The sequence below is a fragment of the Melanaphis sacchari genome, unplaced genomic scaffold (genome assembly GCF_002803265.2).
Source record: "Melanaphis sacchari strain LSU unplaced genomic scaffold, SCAv2.0 Contig45_pilon_pilon, whole genome shotgun sequence".
Lineage (NCBI taxonomy): Eukaryota > Metazoa > Arthropoda > Insecta > Hemiptera > Aphididae > Melanaphis > Melanaphis sacchari.
This window is the reverse complement of record NW_020271303.1, coordinates 541,291-566,448: the sequence shown is the minus strand read 5'-3', so window position 1 is coordinate 566,448 and position 25,158 is coordinate 541,291. Positions and strand designations below refer to the sequence as shown.

At 25.3% G+C, this 25,158-nt stretch overlaps 1 protein-coding gene across 1 annotated transcript; it reads right to left on the bottom strand.

The window, feature by feature from the left end:
- Positions 1–4,213: 4,213 nt before the first annotated feature.
- Positions 4,214–16,730, bottom strand: LOC112598223. The gene is made up of 5 exons (XM_025344623.1): positions 16,687–16,730; positions 11,419–11,658; positions 10,086–10,486; positions 7,954–8,113; positions 4,214–4,771 (listed from the first exon to the last, which is right to left on the bottom strand). The coding sequence occupies exons 1-5, from the start codon at positions 16,692–16,694 to the stop codon at positions 4,507–4,509; spliced, it is 1,074 nt and encodes a 357-aa protein (XP_025200408.1). The 5' UTR covers positions 16,695–16,730; the 3' UTR covers positions 4,214–4,506.
- Positions 16,731–25,158: the final 8,428 nt, after the last annotated feature.

Genomic DNA, 25,158 nt, shown 5'->3' with positions numbered 1-25,158 from the left:
GTGTGTAAGCCATAAATAAAATATTGACAATAAGGTATTTATCACAAATTAATGATTATCAAAACTATATTGTAGTATTGAAATGTAAAAAAAAATTAGTTTTAACTAAACATATTTTATTAATAATTTAGGAGCACTTTCTATATTGTTAACTATAAATTAGGTGGTTTGCTTAAATTAACTCAACAATTGATTACCCAGGTAGGTAACAATTTTATTTGTTAACGTCAAAACGTATTTCTCAAGCCGTTTTCACATATTATCATTACAATAATTTGTATATGTATTTAAATAATAAGTATTTTCAAAGTCGCTGTCATTTTTTATGTTTTATGTATAATTAATAAAACACGATGGAATTTATTTTGTACATTGTATCAAGCTTAACGAATTCGTGAGTTTTAAACTTTATATATTTTTTTAATATCTTTTAAGTACTTTTGGATGATTTAAATATGTAAGCACAGTTAGATTTTTACCAATGAACTATTATCATTGTTTGACATCTTTATCACATAAGTAAATATTAATTATCATTGAGTCCAGAGTAGATAGAACAGTTGGAACTTATAATATAAAATCTTAAAAAAAAAACAATGAATACATATAATATTTTCAAATATATGCATATAATATATCATTATCTTGTAAACATCGTTTGGAAGCATTATTACTCACAGTACAAATTCCACATAAGTGTAAAGTGTGGTGTTCTATGTGAAAATCTCGTATACGCATTGTCCCGAGGGGTTGAGAATTTGTGACGGCATTATGACGAAAATATTTAATGTATTATGCTTCAAATAATATAAAATATATTCATCAACAACTCAAAACGAATATTATTAAATTACTGAACCGTTTGAAAAAGAACATTATACATATATATATTTATTTAGATATATATTAAAGGAGAAAAAATTATTAACAGTTACCATAGACGAGAAAAACATTTTTTTATTTTTTATTAACAAAGAATATGTTTTTTTTTTATGAGTTAATATTAATTCCAAATACTGACGACTTTTATTAATATTTATCTTTCGATGAGTATGAAATGATTTTATTTTATTTTTAAATAATTCTAACATATTATTTTGTAAATATGTGTTATCATAAAATATAATACTATACCTATTAGTTATTGAGTCTTTTCAGTTTATTAAATAATTGAGATTACGTTATACGTATTATATTATTCTTTTTTTAGATTGAATTATCTAAGATCTAAAAAAATAAAATTCTCGATAATTATAAATATTACTTTTATATTTAAACTTTCAACTTTTTCCCTTTTTACTGAAATTTTTTTGACTATTCAATTACTTTACTGATCACAATATTTTATACAAAATACGATATAAGAGAAAAATCTATATTTAAATGAAAGTCTTATAAAAAAAAAAAAAACTAAAATCTTACAGCAAAGTTGTTTTTCATTTTAAATATTTGTTTTTTTTTCATGTTGTTTTAATTGTTCTAATTTTAATTAAGTTTTTTAAATTGTATTATTTTAAATATAACAAATCTAACACTATATATATCGTTAATATATTCCGTCAACATTTAAAAAATTTGCTGCAATAGTTTTTATACCTTAAGTCTTATATTATTATAATGAAATGAGAATATTCGTAAACTTACTAAACTATAATTAATTATCAACAGTTTTAAAGAAAGAAAAATACAAATATATAATACAGAAACTGATTTAATTACTCAGTTGAAATCTAAAATCGATTGAACCCAAAATGAGAATTTTTTGTTTATGATGCCAAATTATTTTTTATAAATATACGATGAGTATAAAATCTATAAATATTTTAATAATCGAGCACCTATAAAAAAATTTAACGTACGCGCCTATCGAAGAACGGATCTGCTGCTGCAATATTGTAGATGTTGCTGATACTAATATACTACCTACTATACTGCAAGAACCACGCCATCGTAATGACAAATTTACAGACATAACCAATAGACTCTTATCAGTTTTTTACCAACTATAATTGTCCATGATATTATTATTAACCATTCCAAGTCCCTGTGCACTCAATAAAAACGAGTTTTTGCCGTACACAAAATATTATACAATATAAGCTTGCAATTTTTTACTAGTTAATACCAAAAAATACAATCATAACCTATTAATTAAAACAGATTAAAACTAATACATTTATAAAAACAGAATATTACAATAAATTAAAATTATCGAATTTAAAAATCAACCAACACTAATAAATCAACATTGAGAACAGTATCTTTGTCTTTTCAATTAGTAGTAAGAAACTATTTGCTATATTTTATCTTTTTTTCCTACAATATGTAATATCACACATTAGATTTAACTTTCAACTTAACAATGTGTTACATTGTTTTACAATTATTTAGAATTTTATAACTTAACACTCATTCTTAAGTTATATTGTACATTTTAACTGTGTGATCTTAGAATTTAAACATATATTCTATTATTAATACAAATCATTGAACTATATTTGTTCTAGCCTACAATTCAGTGAAAAAATATGTTGTTATAAATGATAGGTGCTATCTCTATACTTAATAGATAAAACTGATAAATCAATATTTATAACAAAAAATATAGAATCTATTTAATTCCATTAAAAGTTAATAAGCAATGTATTCACTACATATTATGTATATTGTATATAGGTTTTGTATATAGGTTTTGTAGTATTTTTTTTTTTTTTTTTTACTAGTAAATGGCACATCCTGACATACCATGTCTAAAGGTTGCTTTTATAGGTATGAGGTGAATCATCCTCGCATCACACTGCTGTGTTAGAAAATTTTAGCCACTACTTACGATATATAGTCTTCAGTCGTTTACACAGTTAACTAATGTGCAGAAACGTATAACTGTGTATTATGTGCAGTAATTTTGTATAAATAATATAGTTTTTTTTTTTTTTTTTTTTAATCGATTAAATTATATAATAACGTTATCACCATCCTCATATAAGTTATAATAGTATTACGTCTATATATTATATCATGTAATAATATGTAATTGCATCATGTATGTATATGTCATGCACATATTGCAAGCATAATAATATATGCAACAATATACATAAACCATTTACTAGGATCATTGATATTATCCTATATTTTTATACGACCCGTATAATAGTGCCAGTATTTTACCTTTGTTTTACCATATTTTTAAAATTAATAAAGCAAAAATCTGCATAAAATTATTCTTTTTGATTAAAACAGATGTATATAACCAATTAAAAATATTCTATAAAACAGAATGTGTTTAACAGAAACAGACTGTGTCATCAATGTATAATATGGTAAATTACTTAGTAAAACTAAATTTAATCATTAAATATGACATCCACTAAAACTTCTATAAATACTATACATGTCTTATCTATCGTGAAAAGGGTAATAAAACGTCGAAATAATGTCTTTGAAAAAGAACATACCTGTTATTATTTTATTATATATTTATAGTTTTTCGAACTTGCTCAATTATAAATTTTAATTAACACAAAAAATTATTATTAAGTGAAAAAAATTTATTTAATACATTTTTTAAACTATTTTTTTTTCAATTTATCAAAAAGCTTTGTTATTAGGAAAACAAAAATATAAAAATTATTTATTAAAAAAAGTCATTTATTTTTTTTTTTTAATTTGTATACATTCTGTATTAATGATAACAAGTTGTTTATCATCAATTTGTATTTTTATTTAAATTAATTTAATTTAATATATTTAAATATATTAAATTCAAATTTAATCTAAGATAAATCTTCTTAAATTAAAAATATTTTTAATCTTATGACTTTTTCTATAAGATTTTAATGCATGTATGAATGTTTAGAATTCACATAAATTGTTAGTAAATTACTTGTATCTAAATATTATATTTATTTATATAATCGAGAATAAAATGGAAAAACAAATATTATTTAGTAATTTAAATATCTAGTTATTTTGTGCACCTTTTATCATAATTCATCTAGTGAAATATGTATAAAAAGTTATATGTAAAGGTATATCTATGATATATCGGTTTTGAAAAATAATTTACTTGTAATATGATTTTTATATCATAATAATATAATTAAATTTTATTTTATTTTCGACGTGAAAACTCAAATAAATTAAAAGATAAATTGTTTTGGGCAGACTTTCATCAAAAAAAAAATGAAATATAAGGGAAATCGGCATAAAATCAAAGTGTAATAACGCCTTTAATGCACCTAAATCTCTATAATTATATTACATAAATCTGGAACGACAGTAAATGATTTCGTGTACAATTCGACATCAGTGCATTATTGTACATCATTATAACGTTATACGATCAACATAATAATACAATTGGACATTATAATAAGGGACTGCGTCTATAGACATTTGCAAAAAATATATTATTCGATGAACGTGTACGGGAATCTCTCGGGTGAACGGACGCGAACGAAGATTGTAAGATTAAATAGGTGTTATAAATTACGGTCGTTGCGACTACTGTATAGTTTTTCCAGTGTCGGTGGCCGGAAAACGAGCTAGTCTATCACCGAAAAACCGCGCAGTGCCCATTTTACGCTGTCTCCTCTTCACCCACCTATTGCCACCATTAACGATATTTCCTGACGGCGGTGGCAAATCATCGTTATCCGGCAGCACTAAGAAAGCGTCCGTCCGATCGACCTTCTTCACATCACCACTAGTTGTGCAGTCTACTACTTTCAGACGGAACACCGGTCTTTTTACGATGCGTCTGGGACTTCTGAAAAACAAATCCACAAAGGTTAGGTCAAACAACAACAATAATCATGATTATAATTCTATATTTATTCAACTTATTTTTGTCCAATCACACAATTTTTTTTTTAGTAGTGATAACAATATATGTTAGCACGTCACCCGAATGTAAAACAAGCACGTAAACGATAAATCATAATTAGTATTATATTATAATAAAAATTTTTTTTTTTTTTTTAATCAAACAAATACAGTTGGTTGATAAAATTATTCACTAAACGAGAATTTAATTCAAAAGAAGAACAATTTCTGCAAGTTAGGTACACATTTTAAAAGATTAATTTTCTTTGGTTATAAAACCATGTTCGAGCTTATTATCACAGACCTTTTGTAGGTATGTCGTTCTATTTATGTACACTGTAGCATAAATTTATAAAAATATAATATATATTATATAATACCGTCTACAGACTATACATATAAGTTAATTGATTCCGATTCCATAACGAGAATATTGCATGATTTTTTTGGGTAAAAAAAAGAAATTTGGTCTACAATCATTAATAATTAATTTATACCTTGTTATATATTCGAGCTATTTTCAAAGTTATACATTCCGTTTTCCAAATGCCGGGTCACCGAAATAAGTCAGCAGCAGGTGGTAATATGCAAAGGATATTAATGTCATAGTGAATAAAACACATATTTTACCGGTGTATGACGTGTCAAACGCTTAAACTCGTGTTGGACGTTGTCAAAGTTATTTTCGTCATGCGAATATTGCTTTTGGTAAGAGTTAGGAGTACTTGTCAGTTTGTTACACTTAATCAATTTCAACTTAACGCTTAACGCGAATATTTCGCATCAAGAAAACGGGATAGAGTTTATCACCGATAAAGTAATTACAAAGCTGCCATCGTATTTGATATGAGATGGCGAGAGACAAAGCACGTATCAACTTTTTCCTTCGTCATAAGCAAATTGAAACAAAAAGATTAGCTTGAACAAATAACCTAGCTTAAAAGTAAACGGCACATAAATAATATAACATTAATAAGTAACATGTAATTTTATACAACGGCGCTTTGTATATGCAATTATGATACACAAAACGTGATGTAGATAAAACATTACTAATGCTACAACTTTAAAATCAAAAATATTCTATACAGTATCATTATTCAGATTTATAGCTAACTATATTTTTATAATAAAATAAAGTTAATTAAATATATAATTTTTTAAACAAACTATTAAAATAAGACAAAAACAGTATTTTGAGATTCTTAAGTTGAAAACAAATTAGTATTTTTATCAATGATTTATCTGATTTTTCAATAAAAATAGATTCCTGTGATCGCATCTGAAGATCATTGCATAACAGTTCTCTAATACATTTCGTTGTAATATATTTTATAAAAAAAATCATTGTATTTTTTGTATGTACGTACCTAATATCTATTTATTAATTTATAGTTTTTTTATTTATATTTTTTACAACATGCATTTTTATAATATATTATAAATTTAAAGTAGAAAAGCTATTTACATATTTTTTTTTTCATGACACAACAACATTTATACATATTTCTTTCGATTTTCAATTGCACTGATACAAAATTTGTTGTTCATATTTGTGATCTAAAATATTTAGCACAACTGACAACCTTTTTTTTTTTTTTTTTATTTCAGTATATGTAACTTAAAACCACTTATTGTGATAATTTTAATAACATAATATAATAATAATTATAGCTAACATAACCCGTGCCTGTACTTGCAGTCATTAGCTAGTGTATGAAGCATTTTTCGAAAATATATTTTTCAGCGTACACGCATCCAAAAAAAAAAACAAATAACTAGAAAGTATACCACTGTTATAATTTTGTGCATGCATAACAAAATATTACAACATTATCATACGATAAAAATTTTTTTTAATATGGTTAAAAGGCTGTTTTCTTTATTAATATTATCATCAAAATTATTTTAATATTATTCTCCGCTGTTCCTTCCTCGTATTGCAATTCAACAAACTCATTTAATTTATAAATTTGTATACTCCAGTTTCCATAAGCTGTTTTTCAAACTTCGTTTTATTTAAGAAATATTTTTATTTTTATTACAAATTGTACCCAAATAACTTGCGATAACAAAACTCAAGTTCCGTGATAGTATTACATGGAATTAATATTATTAACTTTGTATTCATACTGTACCATTTAATTTTTAAGATTATTTTTTAATACTAGCATATTTATCTAAGAAAATTATTACAATCTTTACTCATATTGTTTTTCATGTAACTGAAATTTGTTACATTACGATTATTTCCATTTAAAACAAATTAGATCTTAAATGCATCGAAAAAATTAAATTGAAAAAAATGTTTTATATATATATATATTTTAAAACTTAACTATTAGGTATATTTCAATATAAACTATTTTCTACTCTGTTACTGCAACAATATATCACAAATAAACTTATGGTATATTTTAATAAAATATACTTTTTATTTCATGAACAAAATAACATAAAACTTTTAAAATTTTTAAAATATAAAAACATTTTGTCTTATTTTAATATTTGATATTGCCTACATTTTGTGATATGGTTAAAAGAAAATTTTTACTGTTTAAAATAAACCATTTTGATGGATTTCATAAATATTAATTCACTTCTAAGGCTATTAGAAAAATATTTTTCAATAATATTTACTTATATAGAATTTATTTCAAGAATTTAAATTTACTTCTGAATTCTCTAAATGTTATTTTATTATGAACTTTGGATAATCCTCAAATTCTAAATGTATTCAAACTATCAAGCTATAAAGTATGAAGAATAATTAAAACTTACGAAATTAATTTTCTTAAATTGTTTATTATTTATTACTAGTGTTATAAAAAATCAAAATCCAGTCCGTATTTATAAAATAGCAAAGCATTTTAGCCTTTATAAGAATTAAAACATTTATTTTATAAAGCGCAGCAGACAAGCCATTAAATTACACGTCGCATCTAATTCAAAACTATGGACTAGTTTTAAAAAAATGTCACACACCTTATGAGTATTTCAATCCCACCGTAAAACTTCCCCACACAAAGCTTAAGCGTTCAGCTATATTATTGTCAAGTCAAGCAGTCACACAATATCATCTGCACACAACTATAAATGATAGCCATGAATATACGTTGAATTTACTCGGTTTGGGACTGTCCACCGGCGACGGCGATGAACCGCGCAGGCCGAAGCAACATGCCGCTGTCCCGGGTCAAAATCATTTCCTTCATACTCTCATCGAACAGCTGCCGCCTTGTGGTTGAACTACTTGACTCCTTCGGAACAAACTCTTCGTGCTGGTCTTTGAAGCCCAAATATAGAAAATGTATTATCATAAAATACATATGACGTATTAGACACACAACAATTAAATCCTTTGGCCGATCGAAGTTTGGAAGTAAAGACGACAAAACGGTATTAAAAGATTCCTCGGGTCGAAAACAATAATAATAAAAAAATGTAATTTATACGTTAAATTTTGTCACGAACGGCTTTTCCTATATTCAAACACCCTTTATTTTATCGTTTTCATCGTAAACCTAATAACCCGAATTCATCATGTCCCATAATACGCGTGCCAACATATTATCGAAACTCTGTCAAAAACACGCGAATAACGACATCGCATATACGATGTTAAAACAGTATGGTCTTCCCTAGACTTACAATCTTTGATAAAAAAATTGCAATAAAACATATAATAAAGCATTAAAATACATCATATTACGTGTATTATAAATTATAATAATATATAGGTCGAATTCACAACATGAACACGTTTTATTACAATTATTTTAATATTTTCAATGCACGACTATCATTATATGACTTACATAAACACGTGGTTATCGTTAGACAGATTATAAGTACCACAGTAACCACTAGACATAAGAGTCTAGTTAGGTTAGATTCAAAGATTAGAAAAAAATTACGACCGTTGATGTACAACAAATAATATTCAAGGATTTACTCGACAGAGTTAACGAGCTTCATGATATTATAAAAACCAACTTATTATTATTGTAGTGTTGGGGGAATTCAAGACATCCTAACAGTCGATTTAAGGTTGATATTTTTATACTGTTGCCACGCGTAAGGTCATTAAAAAAATCAAGAATTGCTATGGTGAAGAAATGGGTCAAGTATCTATGTATATGGGTATTATATAAATTTTGCTTTTGAAATTTTCCGGAAGTATTACATGTCATAATAAAACATTTTTTGTCTGCGACACAAACACCTGTGATGAGAAGATGCGGGTATCAACATCGAAAAAGTATTTATTATATTTATGCATATTAGATACATGAACATGCGTTCATCTTATCAAGGACAATCGTCCTTAAAATTGAAAAAAAATGTTCGATTAAACTCAATCCATGAACCCAAATACAGTTAAGTTTTATCAGAAAACGGTTACTCGCTTGTAAATAATCTTCGATGCGTTTTTCACGACTTTCTCGGAAAATACAATGCGGACATTCAAAAAACGACCTTTAGATAGTCTAATATATATAAATTACAGTATAGTGGACGGGTTCGATTTTTAACGCATGAAGAGGTGCAAAAGTTTTTAGGCCCTTAAAAAAAAATCTTGCTTCTAAAAGGAAAAAAACATATAAGCACACTGTACCGTCGTAAACCAGCTACAGCCATAGCTGAACCTATGAATTGTTCACCCCAACATGCTTCGGACACTTCACCTTTTATTATATATCACACTTCTCCCCTCATCCCTTACATATACGATAACTATTATATATCAATATAAATAATTATTATATAATTGATATAGACAATCTTTATTAATAATCATACCTCTTATCACAATCGATAAAAATTTAACCATCTTTAAATAATATATTATTTTATTATCATAGAATCATAGAGAGTTTAGAATTTTTCATTACTATGGAAACAGTTCGATAGAAAGAGAAAATTCAAATTGTTTAAAAAAATATTTAGATTTAATTTATGAAATCAAAATTTTAAGAAGATATTTATGATAATAGACTTAAAAATTTTTGTTGTGAATATTTTCAATGGTTTCAAACGATAATAAAAATACACGTAATCTACGTACATAATGAGTGTTTGCTTTCAAAGTCGCCTTGTTTACAATAATATACAATTTAAATTTAAAGTTACTATCAGTTCTTTGTGGTACACTCTGTACATATATATGAATATGATTAATGATATACTTTGTTTTGTGACGATTGTGCACGATGATAATATCACTTAACCTATATAATGTTATTGAACGCATTTACCTTGGTCGATGACGTCCGGATGTGGGGTAACCGGATACTTGCGATAATTGGCCATTTGCTCGGTCTCGCCATCCATCAACCCCTCATCCATCCTCAGCCCAGTGTTTGGTCGCAAGTTTTCCGCCCGCCGTCCGTCTGGATGTGGCACATACTGGTCGTGCTGTTCAGACCTAACACCGATGCCTTCCAGTTCCGGGTCGTCTGCGCACACAAACGGTCCAATATGACTTCCCTGACGGGCAGCCACATTCCGTTCCCTGGGATAGTCTTTGTACCGTTCCGCGTACTCAGCGCTGAACTCGGCCTCACCCTCCACCTGCAGCTCGTCTTTTGGCACTGCCGCATACCGCCTGTTCATGCTCATTTCCTCAGCCGTCCGGTACGGTGGTTCGAAATGACACCTGCGACGTCATACACGAAAAAATTTTATTTTTCTTTATTTTTATTATAACATCCGTATTGCTGTCACGATCAAAATAAAAAAAAATTCTAAAAAATGTTTTTATACAAATATCGAGTATCAAACAATTGTTTTTCATTTATACATTTTTTTGAAATTAAATTAATTTTTATTTTTTATGGTTAATTAAAGCTAAGTGGTACTCTACAAAATTTGAGGAGTACTATTTTACTTGAATAAGCTTTAAATTCTTATCAATAAAAATAAAACAATATTAAGTCCAATAGTACTTATAGTAATGTTACTTAAGATAATATACAGGGTTATCGAAATAAAATTTAAAATCTAATAAATTAAAAAAAAAATGTTTATAGGAACTTACAATGAATGACGTAAATACCTTATACCCATATAAAAATATTTTTTTTCAACCACGAAAACTGACTAACATAATATGTGTGTAATCTTTAGTATAAACTTCATATTATACGTATATACACTATTTACATATCATATTTTATTTTACTATAATATTATAAGAAACGCAAACAATAACTGTCATCATATATTTATTTCACTAAAATATAAGCGGTCAATCACTACAGTTATAGTCGCTACACTACCAGTTAAAGTTTTTGTTTTTCCTATGCTCAGTTATTTTTATTTTATTTATACTTCAATACTTGTTAAATAATTGAAATCTCCATTAAATAAGTATACCTTATAAACGCTATGCGTGCGATTATAACAACTTCGATAAAGTGGACTAAAGTATTAAGTTATTCAGGTAAAATAATCAATATTTAATGAACGTGTTTTTTGTAAATGTATATCTTTGATTTACTCATATATCTACGGTGAAAATGAATAAATAATCCGTCTAAAACCTAACCTAATCAAATATTATGTACGTTAAAATATTGCTAGGCTTGCCTGTACTCGGTGTCAAATGACGGAGTGGCCGATAAGCTAATCGGAGGCTGCGGTGGCGGTGCGACGACTCCGTCAGGTCCAGTCCCAAATTCCTTCCTTCGATACTTGTGCAACTGATCGACAGTCACTATCGGCTTGTGGTTATACCAGTGCTGCAGACGACCCAAAGACTGTTGACGGTGCACAGACGCCGGTCGATCTTGCTGAAGTTTCCTTCTGTTCTTGCCACTCTTCCGATACCTAAGTATTTTATTATATATTTATTATATTTATGTGTGTGTGTGTGTGTGTGTGTGTGTGTGTGTGTGTACGACAGGTTGAATGGCATAAAATATTAACGTTTATGGTCTGTACTTTTATTACGCTCTTAAAAATGTAAATGTTTAATATTATAATTTTTCATTATGAAAAATCATAAAATTTATGTTTATATGACACGTATAAAGATAGCTAGATACCTAATATTAAAATCATAAAAAAAATTGCCATAAGTTTAAAATATAATCTCAGTTATATTACACAGATTTCGTGACAAAATTACCAATTCTACGAAATAATTTTAGAATATTTTATTTACTTTGATAATTTGTATATTCTATTAACTGGCATGGTTTTATCATCCAAGATTAATTTAATATAAATTGGACTAAAAATATCAAAATCCTTTATAGATATTTAATTTTTCTTGAAGTATAAAATATATTTTAAAATAAAATAATGACGTTAAAACATAATATTTTATGTATAATTTAATTTAAAAATAATATTCGTTTTATCTCCAGAATGTCAAACATATTTCTAAACTATTTTGTGATATTTCACATTTCATAAAATATTTTCAAAATACAACATCTTAATCCTAGTATTGTAATTATACATATTTGTGTAAGTATAACTAAAAAGTTTTTGACATTTAGTTGTAATTAATAATTTAATCTAATTTTTTAATTTTTTAGTTTTAATTTTATTATATATTTATATTTCATACGTTTTATAATATATTATTATATCTGATATTTTCATAAATTGATATCTCTGATATAGTAATAAATCCTCGTTAAACAAAATGTTATTATTTAAAAATGCTATACTTGAATTAATAATAATGTATAACTCGATAACTGTAGAGTCATATTTTAATTAGTCGTATTTTAAAACTTCAAAAGTCAATTTCGATTACCGATTTAATAGATTAATGATAACACATTTATTGTGTTTTGTATTCACAATTAGAACTAGTACTATAGTTATAAGATTATGACTTACAGCAAACACCTAGTACACAAAGTAAGGGAAATATTGTTATTTAAATCGCTACTTATTTTAAGGTTTCAATGTCGATGTTATTCTTTCAAAATATAGCCTAAGATTACAACCAGAATTTTTCGATCAATAAAAATATTATGGTATCTTGTAATTTAAGTGTACTTTTGAATGATTTTATTCTAGAAGTCGACAACGACAAAAGTTTGAATTTCTATCTAAATGTCTTCAATTGTTGCTACATTTGACTTATGTAAAAATACTTTTAACTCTTTCTGTAAATGTATTCACCAAATAAAAATAAAACACTTGAAAAATTTAAAACTTTAAAAAAAAGTTCTTAGATTAAACCCTGCAGTCATATAAAAATAAGAAAAAATGATTTTGAACTATTGTTAATGTAACAAGTAGATAATTCTTGTAGGCTACCTGCAGGCCCGTAGTGCAAGAATAATCCAATATATATATATATATATATATATATATTCAATCGAATTAGTCTACAAGAATGAAGAATATTAAATAAAAACCAATAAAACAAAATGTTCTTTTGTTTAAATAATTTATGGCAGTGTATCATACTATGTTTGTCTAGCAATGTATTGCATAGGTACATAAATATCTTATATCTTTAATATTTACTTTAATTATATTTACAATACTTTCCCAGAATAAATTGAATGGAAAATTTAAAAGCATACTTGTTTTCGTAATGTTATTATTTAAAACGGCAATAAATGTAGGTAATAGAAAACAATATCGATACGATAGAGATTTGTTTAAATCCTTAAAATGTAAACTTTACATAGTAAAATTATTACTGTGAACTCAAAAGAATAAAAGTTTAGATTTTGTTAAATTTGTCACGAAAATACATTATATTGTATTGGTATTATTTTTTCAAAATATATTACATCAAAACCGTCGTCTAATAAATTTACCGACTATAACAATAATTATTCGATAATTATACAATATATTATAATATACAATATGCGTGTATAATAATATGTGATATTGTATATACTAATATATCGTGCAAATGACACGCAATTACTATGAAAAATCGTTTTAGCCTTGAATATTTAGGTTCACAAAATATTACATTTTAATAACTTGTGATTCCAAAAAATACTGATAAGTTTTCTCGAATACACTATAAAATATGAACGAAGTTTCACAAACTAATTTAATCAAAACTGACGACAGCAGTAACGTGTGGTATATTATATAAATTGTAATAATATTTTATTAATTCTACTGGTGCATGAAAACTTTGTCAGAAGAAAAATATTATCAATTGTTATTACAAAATGTGTTCTAAATAAAAATGAATATAACAGCTATAAATACTCACTATTTGCCACGATTGCTAAAAAGTGAATAAACGTTAATGAAAAAACGTATTACGTATTTATGTACGAATATGTTTGCAAAGAAAAATTACCACCCAATCGCGTCAAAGGACGATATTACAATCGCAAATAACTGTAAAAAGAGTTATAAATTGTTACATACTTAAAAGTTTTTTCCCCTTTTCAATGACTTCTTAATGACTACCGAACGCTGCATTTACCTTGAACTCAAATGAAATATAACGATAAATCATAATAAAACATTGATATGTTTTACAAACAAAATAGATACACCTGTCTGGCTGTCTATTAAAAAAAAATTGCTCACTGAAATTCTTATTTTAAAAATTTAAAATATATAAGAATGTATAATATTATATTGAGTTATGTTCATATTTTACGATTTGTATTTATAAGAACAGGGAACAAAATTCATATGATCACATCAATAATGATTTACGCATGAAAGACTATACTTAATATGATACTTATTATTTTAAAATATATATGTATATTATCAAAGTATAATAATATATTATATACATTATATATCTTCAACAATAAACGATTTAACATATATTTGTATAGTAACCGACCTTTCATTAATTTTGATCAGCTAATCAAATGAAATAATAATACATTTAATGTTTGATTAAAATAAATTGTAATAACAAATTAACCAAATAAACTATTTGTTAAATATTAAATTTATATACGTAAACATTTTCTTATTAATATTTATTCAAAAACATTTTCTTAAAACTTAAATTATTACCTACACTAAAATTTCGAGTCCATTTAGAAAATGGAAAAAGAATACAAAAAATACTGTTTCCGAAAATGAGGGAGAATGTGTAAATACTATTTATGATTAACAAAAATTATAAAATATTTCTAAGAAAAAAATAAATAATATTTCAATAATATAATCACAATAATATAACAAAAATGCACACATAATACATATCTCTACGAGTATACCAACTATAAATATACACGTATCAATGTAATCTGCATTTTGAATGGCTTTTAGTATAAAAGACAAAAGGCATACATTCCCATATTTCTAACACGTATAAATTATGTCACGTCTTTATTTTATCATAGTTTAATATCGAATATACAATACGAACGATATCAAATAACTGTTTCTGTAAAATTGTTTTCACTATCATCGTATACTCACTTTAATACAATAAAGCATACGAATATTGCGTACCTATGTACAATAATAATAATATAAGCGAAAGCGTACGTAAGAGTGTAAGGTGTATTGTATGGTTATAATATTTTAATGATATATTTAATATATTTCAATATTTACAGTATCATTTTTCTTTTTTTCCTTTTATGTATATAATATGCAATACCTTTTTTTGTAAAAAAATATTTAACAATTAAAAGTTGTACATTGCTGGTTTATATTTTAATCACTCGCGATGTAATAATCCTCAGATATTTCCATTTTAAACACACAAAATTTACCGATATGTAATTCACTTTTCCTAAATAATGTATTATATTATGGAGTTAATTGCGTTTTTAAGATTAAGATTGTTTAAAAATTGTGTAATGTATTCGTAACGCGATTATTAAATACGATTTAGTTAGTTATTATTACGTTTTTAAATCAACTAATCAAGATTTTCTTAGAATCATTTTTCTAATTCAATAATTTGCCGATTTTCAATGTTCTAAAATTTAAAAAAAATAATAATAAATTATCGTACGTTTTTATTTCTTATATTATGACGTATGTAATGTGAAACAAATCCCCCACATATTGCAATTTTTGATAAATTTGTCGTGGTTTATACTAATATTTACTTTTTGTACACAATTTTTTTATTGCTAAGTTAAAGTAGACTATATACCGGTAAAATTTTAAGAAAGTTTATAAATAAATAAATAACAACTGTACTTCGATAAATGAAATCTCAAAATTAAACTTCGCTTCATCTAATATGATTACACGTGGAACTCTAAAATGTGCATCAACAGCACTATTTTTATTGAAACAATTAAAAAATGCTTTTACCAAACTAAAAAGTAAATATCGATACTTCTTTCGTGTTAAAAGTAGATAAATGTGTGGTGTACATCAACATTAACCAAATGTGAATAAAAAATAAAAATAAAACAAATCCATGAAGTACTTATATACAAGAATCGCTGAAAATTATAGATTCCTACACCCAAAATATATAAATGTAATAAGCACGTCAAGTTTACTTTGAGTTTTATCAATATAAATTTAAGTTACAATAATAATTTCCAAACCAATGAATACGTCATATCTAAATAAGTTATTTTTTTATTACAACGTATTGCATAATTAATAATCAGGTAGCTATGTAGTAAGTTATCACTTATCAGTACTAAAATAATATGGTACATCTAAAAGTTAGATCAATAAGTAATAACATCGATACACGTAAACGTTAAAACAACAGCAATAACGATTTTTTCAAACCAGGAAATAATCATATCATCAATGTAATAATATAAATTTCTACAACCCGTAGTTTATGCAAGAATTTTATAGCAAGATACCAGTGTATTTTTTTTATTTTTTTTTATATATCAAAAAAAATAAAAATTTTAAATAAACAAAAATAGTTAAAGATATACTATATTCTTAAAGTCTCACCTGGACATAGTGTAACTGACGGTCGTCTTATAGTGCTAACCTGCAAACACTAAAATAGTTCTTTTCCCACATAAATACTTATTGTGCGGTTATCGTTTTAGTTTGAAGGTCGTCCGTTGTTTCAAGACTGCACCCTAAAATAGGTTACGGGGTCGATTTGTATCTACCAGATATGAAGTTTTGTAGACACGCATAATGTCTACGACAAACGTGGAAATAGCAATGCAACGCGAGGCTCACTCGAGAATAATTAATTTTACGGGAACATTGTACAGACATTATCACAATTAAATATAATTTAAACATTTGAACTTTTAAGTGATCGATGAACGGTTTAAATGTTAAAATACACTTTTGAACTTACATTTTAATTGTAAAGTATGTTTAGACATTGTTTCATAAACAATGACGACAGTCACATTAACACTTCTAAAACATAATAATTAACAACTATCTTATATATATATTATATCATACTTAATCGTTACAAGTATTGATAATAGTTTACAAACTAAGATAACCACTTTATATAATTATTTTTAGTGCAATAATAATAATCAGTTTAGGCAGAAAAAAAGAAGTCACTCTAAACAGACTCAGATTTGGTCATACAAGAGTCACTCACGGATACCTGATACAGAAAAAGGAACCTCTGTTATGCCTCTTTTGCCACACAACCATCACTGTAAGACACATACTAATCCATCGCTTAATCTTCAAGAACATCAGAAAAGAAATGAATTACAAATTCCAAACAACCTAATTTGAACCTATACAAGCATTTAAACCCTATGTAGACGTGAAACCAATCATAACCTGCTTAAAAAAATTGAAATATTTAACTAAATTTAACTTATTTCAATTAAATACCCTTCATTTATGTAATATTGTCAACTTAACCTGAAATAACTGTAAACTATTAACCTTGGTGTTGATGCTGTAACGATAAAAAAAAATAGTTATAATGAATTTTGAAATCGTTCGGTGATATTTAACTATACAATAAATACAATGAGTTAAATAAAAATATATTTATAATTACCGTATTCATTAAATCATAAACATTCAACAAGCTTATTACTGTGAAATATAGTTTTTAAATAAAATCTTGGTAAAAAAACATTTGATATTAATAAAAATATCTTTTTTGGAGCCTCGGCTTTAATGACCATTAATGTTTTGTATATTAAAAATTCTTTAAATTTATTACATTAGGTAGTTTACATTTTTTTTTTCAATATACATGATATAGTTTCCAATAATTTATCTAATTTAGAATTTCTAATGAATATTATTTTCTGCTATTCGTTGTCCTGGTTTAGTGCTTCTAACAGAATACTAGAAATCCCAGCTCCTTTTAAGATATTTTATTTTTACAGTTCACAATGTTCACATACATAAACGTAATATACGTAATTAATAACTATAGTATATGATAAATTTAGTTTTAAATGAAAAACATTATTTTGCTTAATTTTACAGTCAATATAGTATTACATATTATTGGATTACTTAATTGTGTATAAATATTTCCATTGTAATTTAAAAAAATCATAACACTATAATCAGCCTCGAATAATTTCCAAAATAGCAACAAAAACTCCAATATTTTTTAATTTATATTTCTGATTTTTTCTAAATATACATACAGGTTACATGTATAATAATAATTATTAATTATGCACTTGATAAATGTTTTATTACTCATATATACAAATAAACTTTGTGCAAATTCTATATTTATACGTAGGTGTTTGTACTTATCTCACGCTTCACTGCCAATCCTCTATGTTCGCGCTCCTGTCTATGTCGTGATTATTACTATATTCATTATCATTATTCAGTGCGCGATTTGTATTTTAATTAATACTCCATGTTGTGGACAAGAAATCGAAGAAAAACGAATTTCAAATACTAAATTTTCATATAAGTATATTTTTATATTTTTCGGAACATTCTCACAAAAAATTTTAACACGCCATATTTTATAGACGAGTTTATGTACCTATATCAATGCGAAGAAAAACAATTAATGTTATATTATTATCATTATTACAATAAACGGTTTCTGTATTTTTTTTTTCTATATTTCATAGTTAGAAGAATTATAAAATACTAATCATTAATGATATTAACGAAATTAAAATAGAATTAATTTTAGCAAGCTATAACAAGGTACCTATACTACTTGATAAGTACTACAAATAATTCTAAATAACACCCCTAGAAGCATCTTAGTATCTTTAGACAAAATCCAATTAATTGTAAATTACTGATATGCGTATTACCTCGAGGCACCACCAAATGTTTGTAATACCCAAAAAACGATAGACGCCTTTCATCAGACCAGAAGTAATGAGTCTAGTGATACATACAAATCATCACAATAATTTATTATTATTTTGTATCAAGAATATTTCATTATGAGAATATATTTTTTTAGTTCAACGATTTCGTGAATGATAAAATACTAAAAAAACTACAGCTGTAGTAATAAGTAACCAAATGTTCACTATAATACTTTGTCTATGCAATATCGTTTTATTTTTCCAATGCCTTTTTAATGTAAAAAAAAAAAAAGTTTATATGATATCACAATAAATTATACAGCAACACTATTGTATGGAGCCACTACTGAATCACTTAAAATTAGTAGGTATTTAATCATATTTTAGACTTGAATTTAAATATTTCTCAAATTTCATTAAAATTGCCTAAATCAAACCCCTTGAAAAACGGGCATCTAGTGACCTTTTAATATTTATAATTAATTATGAACATAATTATATATCCTAATTATAATACATATATATAATATAAAATAAATATGCTAGGGACAATAGTACTTCAAGACTAAATATATTTTAAATCACTTAACGTTATTTTGTTGAAATATAATTTCATTTATATCAAGTGGTGTGGTTGTGAGTGATTTTCAATGTATTGATTTCACAAACTTATTAATGACTAAATAGCATATTTTAGTAAATTCAAAAGTAAACTAAACATTTTTTATCAGTTAAGAGGCCTCGAATAAAATATAGTTAATGTATTAGATGTTTATAAGATATTTCTATTTTTTTTTTTTTTTTTTTTTAATAGAAAATTATTTAGTATTCTTTAAGTGTTACTCTATTATAAAGTTATACTAAGCTTTTTGGAACTTAACTCATTTTTCTAGTAATTATTTTGTAATAACTTGTAATTATTGACAATTTAAGTTTAATAATGTTATTTTTTATTGGTCAACCATATAGTTACTGATTAATTATAATTTTTAAAAATGGTTGAGAGTACCTATTTAAATGACTTACATACATTAGTGCTCAAAAATAATCTTATAATATTTACTAAATATTTATTAAACAATGACAAAAAAATCCCATTAAATATTGAAATATGATACATGTAGTATTTAGGCTACGTAATTATATACGTATTAAACGCATCATAATAATAAATAATTGTTAATTACCAGTAAAAACTTTCAAATAGATTAGAATTATACTATAATAATATTTTTTACAACTATAGAACTGTGATTGAAGAATTTATAACATATTTTATTCACCCCATTTTCATTACCAATCTGTGCCACGTGAGTTCTAAGGGAAATACAACACGGCGATACATTGAGCTATACATCAACGCCATGTGCTTACCGACATGATGAATTGCCTAACAATGTTCAAAACGCATATCCTGAAATATTTGTTGTCCTACCGATGTTGAACGCAAACAATCGATTTTGCTGGTTACACACACGCATACGTATATATTATGAATAGTCGATAGCAATTTAATACTATATACCAAACAATTACTGTACCAAAGTATAATTGATTAATTCTTTAGAGGCACCCGAACGATTAATAATATTATTAATGCCGTATCCGCTACGTGTGTTATAATTGTTATAATAAGCATCTAATCTGCTATGTACACACATGATATATATATATAGCCCTGCATTTATATATTTTGCGTAAAAACTCGTCAAACGTATACATTTTTAAATTCTAAATCCTAAGTAATATTATAAATTTATAATAATATCTTGATGTTGTGGCGCAATTTGTAAACATGTAGTAAGATAAAGGTAAACAATATATTATATTTCATGGCGTCTGACGTTGGGCTTAATTTAATAATAGTATTTATATAAATAGGTTATGTAGAACATGTTTAAAAGCTGTTTACTTAGTCGTGTGAAAGGTCAAGTCGAACGAAATGCCCTTGTATTGTGCCATAATATTGTCCAACGGCGAAACTATATTATTTGATCGCACTTAGCTGCACGCGTTATACCAATCAGTAACATGCTTACCCTAATTTAAAATTATTGATTCAATCAGGCCGTAAAATTAAGAATCCATTTCAATATTTGAATTTCAAACGAACTAAAATTTTAAACAGTTTGTTCATATCTGTTTATTATTACAGAAGACATAATATCAACTCGTTCGTTTTATATATTATAATTATGCTATATTATATTCAAAAATTATCTTATCATAGACGATGAAATAATAATTATTATTAACTTAGCTTGTTTCACCGCGAATATATATTTACCATATATTCTAAAGATACCAACATGTATATATATATGAATATATGATATACTAATATCGTTTTACTTAGAAATAATACACTAATATATGACTAGCAAAACAACTATAGAACTTTGTTCGGAATGAAAATAAGTGCCTAATAAGTTGTTTTATCGCTGAAATAAATCAATGTTTAATAAATAAATTGAAATATGTCTTAAGAATTTGCAAGTATTAAAATGCTTAAGGCTAAAACAAAAATTACATAACTAAGATGTCTAAACAGTAATAATTCCTTTTTTTTTTCAAAATATTTAATTTAAAATATAAAGGAATTTACTGTGAATAATATGCATTGAACAATTGAACTTTAATTGTATAAGTATTAGGTACAATTTAATAAGATTAAAACTAATACCTAATTTATGTTTGGAATAACTATAATCGGTATAAAAAATTTAATTTAAAAATAATGTAATAAATCTATCATATAGTTTGCTTTTAAAATACTTAACTCTATTTTATGATTGAAACAGATATGAATATATAATGTAAACATACTTAAATTTTAAATTATTAATTTATTTTTAACCATACTAAAGACTTTCAATAAAATGAGAACAAATAATATATAAACCAATACCACTCGGGTAGGGTATAATTGATGCATTTATAATTTGTATACGACGACAATATTTTCATTGCGAAACTTATAAATATATAATATGGTACCTTACGTCTTTAACGTTAATTTTCTAAATAAACTTAACATTTGGTTAATATATTTTAGTAGTATTTATATAATATTATATATAGGTAGTGTACCTTGTCAAAATTTTCGATTGAAAAGTATCTTTAGATCGTTAATTACCCGGAATAATATTTTCTGTTACTATATAAATAATTTATTAATCTTAAATTTAATAATTTTAGGAGCCTGCACTCAAATTGATGATTTATTTTGGTGTTTTATTAACGATATGGATATATTTTCTCCCAGTTTATTATAAATACGCTCATATTAATATATGAATATATATTATTACTAGGGAGTGAATATTTATGCACTATAAAGTATAAAAATATGCTGATAATTTATTTAAAATATGCATCAATAAAATTATTTATTTAAAGCTTATTTTAGTGATTAAAAATGTAAAATAGTACCTAAATAATAATTCTTAAAATTAATTTTTGTGAACTCTAGTTGTATCGTTTTTTAACCTGAATAAATATACATGAGTACATTGTAATGAGTTAAAAATATGATTAATATATATTGTAAATGATTAATAGGGAATTAGTTAAAAAGGATAAGATGGTGAAGTTAAGATTCAGAATCACTAATTTGCTTGTATGAGATATTTTATAAGGGATGGGTACGAAAGCTTTTCTTTTCTAGTAGAATAATCTACAGAGAATATCTATAGTAAAGATTTTTCACTTGCCTTTCGAAGAGCTTGTGATATAGAGTTGTATCTTGAATGACTTGACTTGGTAGATATTGAAGACCAAAAGAGAAAAAAGTTAATTTGAAATGATGTGTTTGACAATCAAAAGATATAAATATAGCTTTTTAAATTTATTTCACTTGTAAAATAAACGCATAGAAAAAAGATACAAACATTAAAAAGATGTTGGGTGAGCGACTGAGCGCAGTGATGATTATTGTATCGATTCTTATAGATGTTGATATTCCACCTTTGACCGTAATTGAATTTGCAGATAGCAAGTAGAATCATCGACTAACGGTTCACAAGTAGTGACTATAAGATTATATGCCACTCTCTCGTTATCAAAAATATAATATCCGATAATTAAATTCAATTAGTACATGGCATATCGCCCGCCTTGAAATATCATTTCAAATATATTGCTAACGATTAATTAATAACACATAAATAATGAGTTCAATGACTCAGTACCGCTTCTACAATTATTTACCTTATTTTTTTTTTTAAGTAAAATACTAAAATACGTAATTAAAGAAAATTTTAAAAAGTATTAATTTAATTTAACCATGTTATTTTATGTTTTTCAAAATAATGTTTTTATATGTTTAAATTTAAATTTTTAATAATTTAAAAATTATATTTTTTTACAATTAAAACCAACAAAAAAATACAATAAATATTAATTTTAAAATATTATGATTATTATTTTTATCCTGTTTTTTATTTTTTATTTTTTATATGGTTACCCTATGGCCTATACTATACTAAGCTACAAAACTAGACTGACGCCAAATAAACTATTTTTTGATTTATGAGCTATTGACGTATACATTTAATTGCCTTATATTTTATTTTCAAATTTATTTATTTATTTATTTGTGTTATTTAATCATATCTGTTAATTTTAGTCGATCATATTTATATACAAATGTTGCTTGTTACAAATTTAAAAAAAATTGTGTTACCGTTTCCATACCTTTGTGAGTTAATTCTATTATATCGTTATATTTATATCCACACATAAATAAATTATTTCTTATCAAATGCTTGATATTTGGTTCAATATACTTCAGTAGTAAAATAATGATCATAAGCCAAGTTATAAAACAGTTTTCTCAGTAAATGACTTTTATTGTATGTCCATTTTTCCAATATTTAATAAGTGTGATTTATTAAAATACTTCAAATAATAAAATTATATCAATAAATTATTATACGTATAATTAACTGTATGTACCTAATTATTCTAGATGACCATGATTTATATAGTTTAAGTTGTATAATGTAATACTAAAATAGATAGTTTAACAATATTAAATATTAAAAAAACTATTTTTCTAAAAACGGTTAAATAATGATTACAATAATGGGTGAAAACTAATTTATTGTTTTTGATTCTTTGCTAAGTTTATAATTACATTTAAATATTATAGTAAAAGATATTTCAATAATATACTCAAATAATATATTTATATAGTATACTTTATTATAATTAAGTCACTAGTCACTTTACAAACGTCCAAGAAAGCTACGACTTCATTATTTTATCACGTAACTGTATCTATTCACAAACAAAGAAATGTAAAACCCCCTGAGATGTCTACTTCTCTGAGACAGATAAAGGATGACATCCTGTTTGTTAACTGGCAATGTGATAATTCGTTCAGACTGACATCTAAATATTGATAGTCTTTGTACTACCCCATAAAAGATCTTTAACTCGAGATCCTGTACAACGACTTTTACTCACATTGGGTTTTTTTCTTATCATTTAACATTTTCAAATGAAATCTACATCATATAATCATGCCCGTATCGTGAAACAAATTTTTCAAAACACATGAATCAATACGCTAATGTGTCAAGTTTCGTGTCCTGGATTTACCGGATACCGTACATCGAACCCGCGTGTTATTTTATGTAGATAATTTATTATACATTGTATGTTGTACAGCGGGTGTGTGATCTGCATCCAACTTCATGTGTGCTTATGTATGTATAGGGTAATTCACCAAGCATACTCACATACTCATTTCTCCTTTAAGAATAGATTTATTTAAATTACAGTTAATTAGAATTTTTAAATTAACCAGTTAAAATGTTAAATTATTTAATCTTTTGTATAATTTAAGATTATATTTTTAGACATTTAACTTATTTAAAAATATTGATACATTTCTAAGTTGAAATTTAAACGAGTAGTTTTTAAATTATAACAATATTATACTAATGATAATAGTCTTTAAAAATGGATTTACATGACTATCAAATATAAATTAGGTTTACTGTTTAAAGTACCTAATTATTAAGCTCTGCCAATATTTACAAATTATAAAATATTGATACAGATTAATATTAATAACTAACATTTTCAAATTACAACCCCCATATCTTCTAAATCTAAGCACATTATCGTGGACATATTATATCCTTAGCTTACAAAATTAAATAAAAAAATAAAAACT

Coding starts and splice junctions, on each gene's coding strand:
- LOC112598223 (XM_025344623.1), bottom strand. Junction 8,114..10,085: donor TCCGGACGTCATCGACCAAG/GTAAATGCGTTC, acceptor TGGGCTTCAAAG/ACCAGCACGAAGAGTTTGTT. Junction 4,772..7,953: donor GGTGGACAGTCCCAAACCGA/GTAAATTCAACG, acceptor TTTGTTTTTCAG/AAGTCCCAGACGCATCGTAA.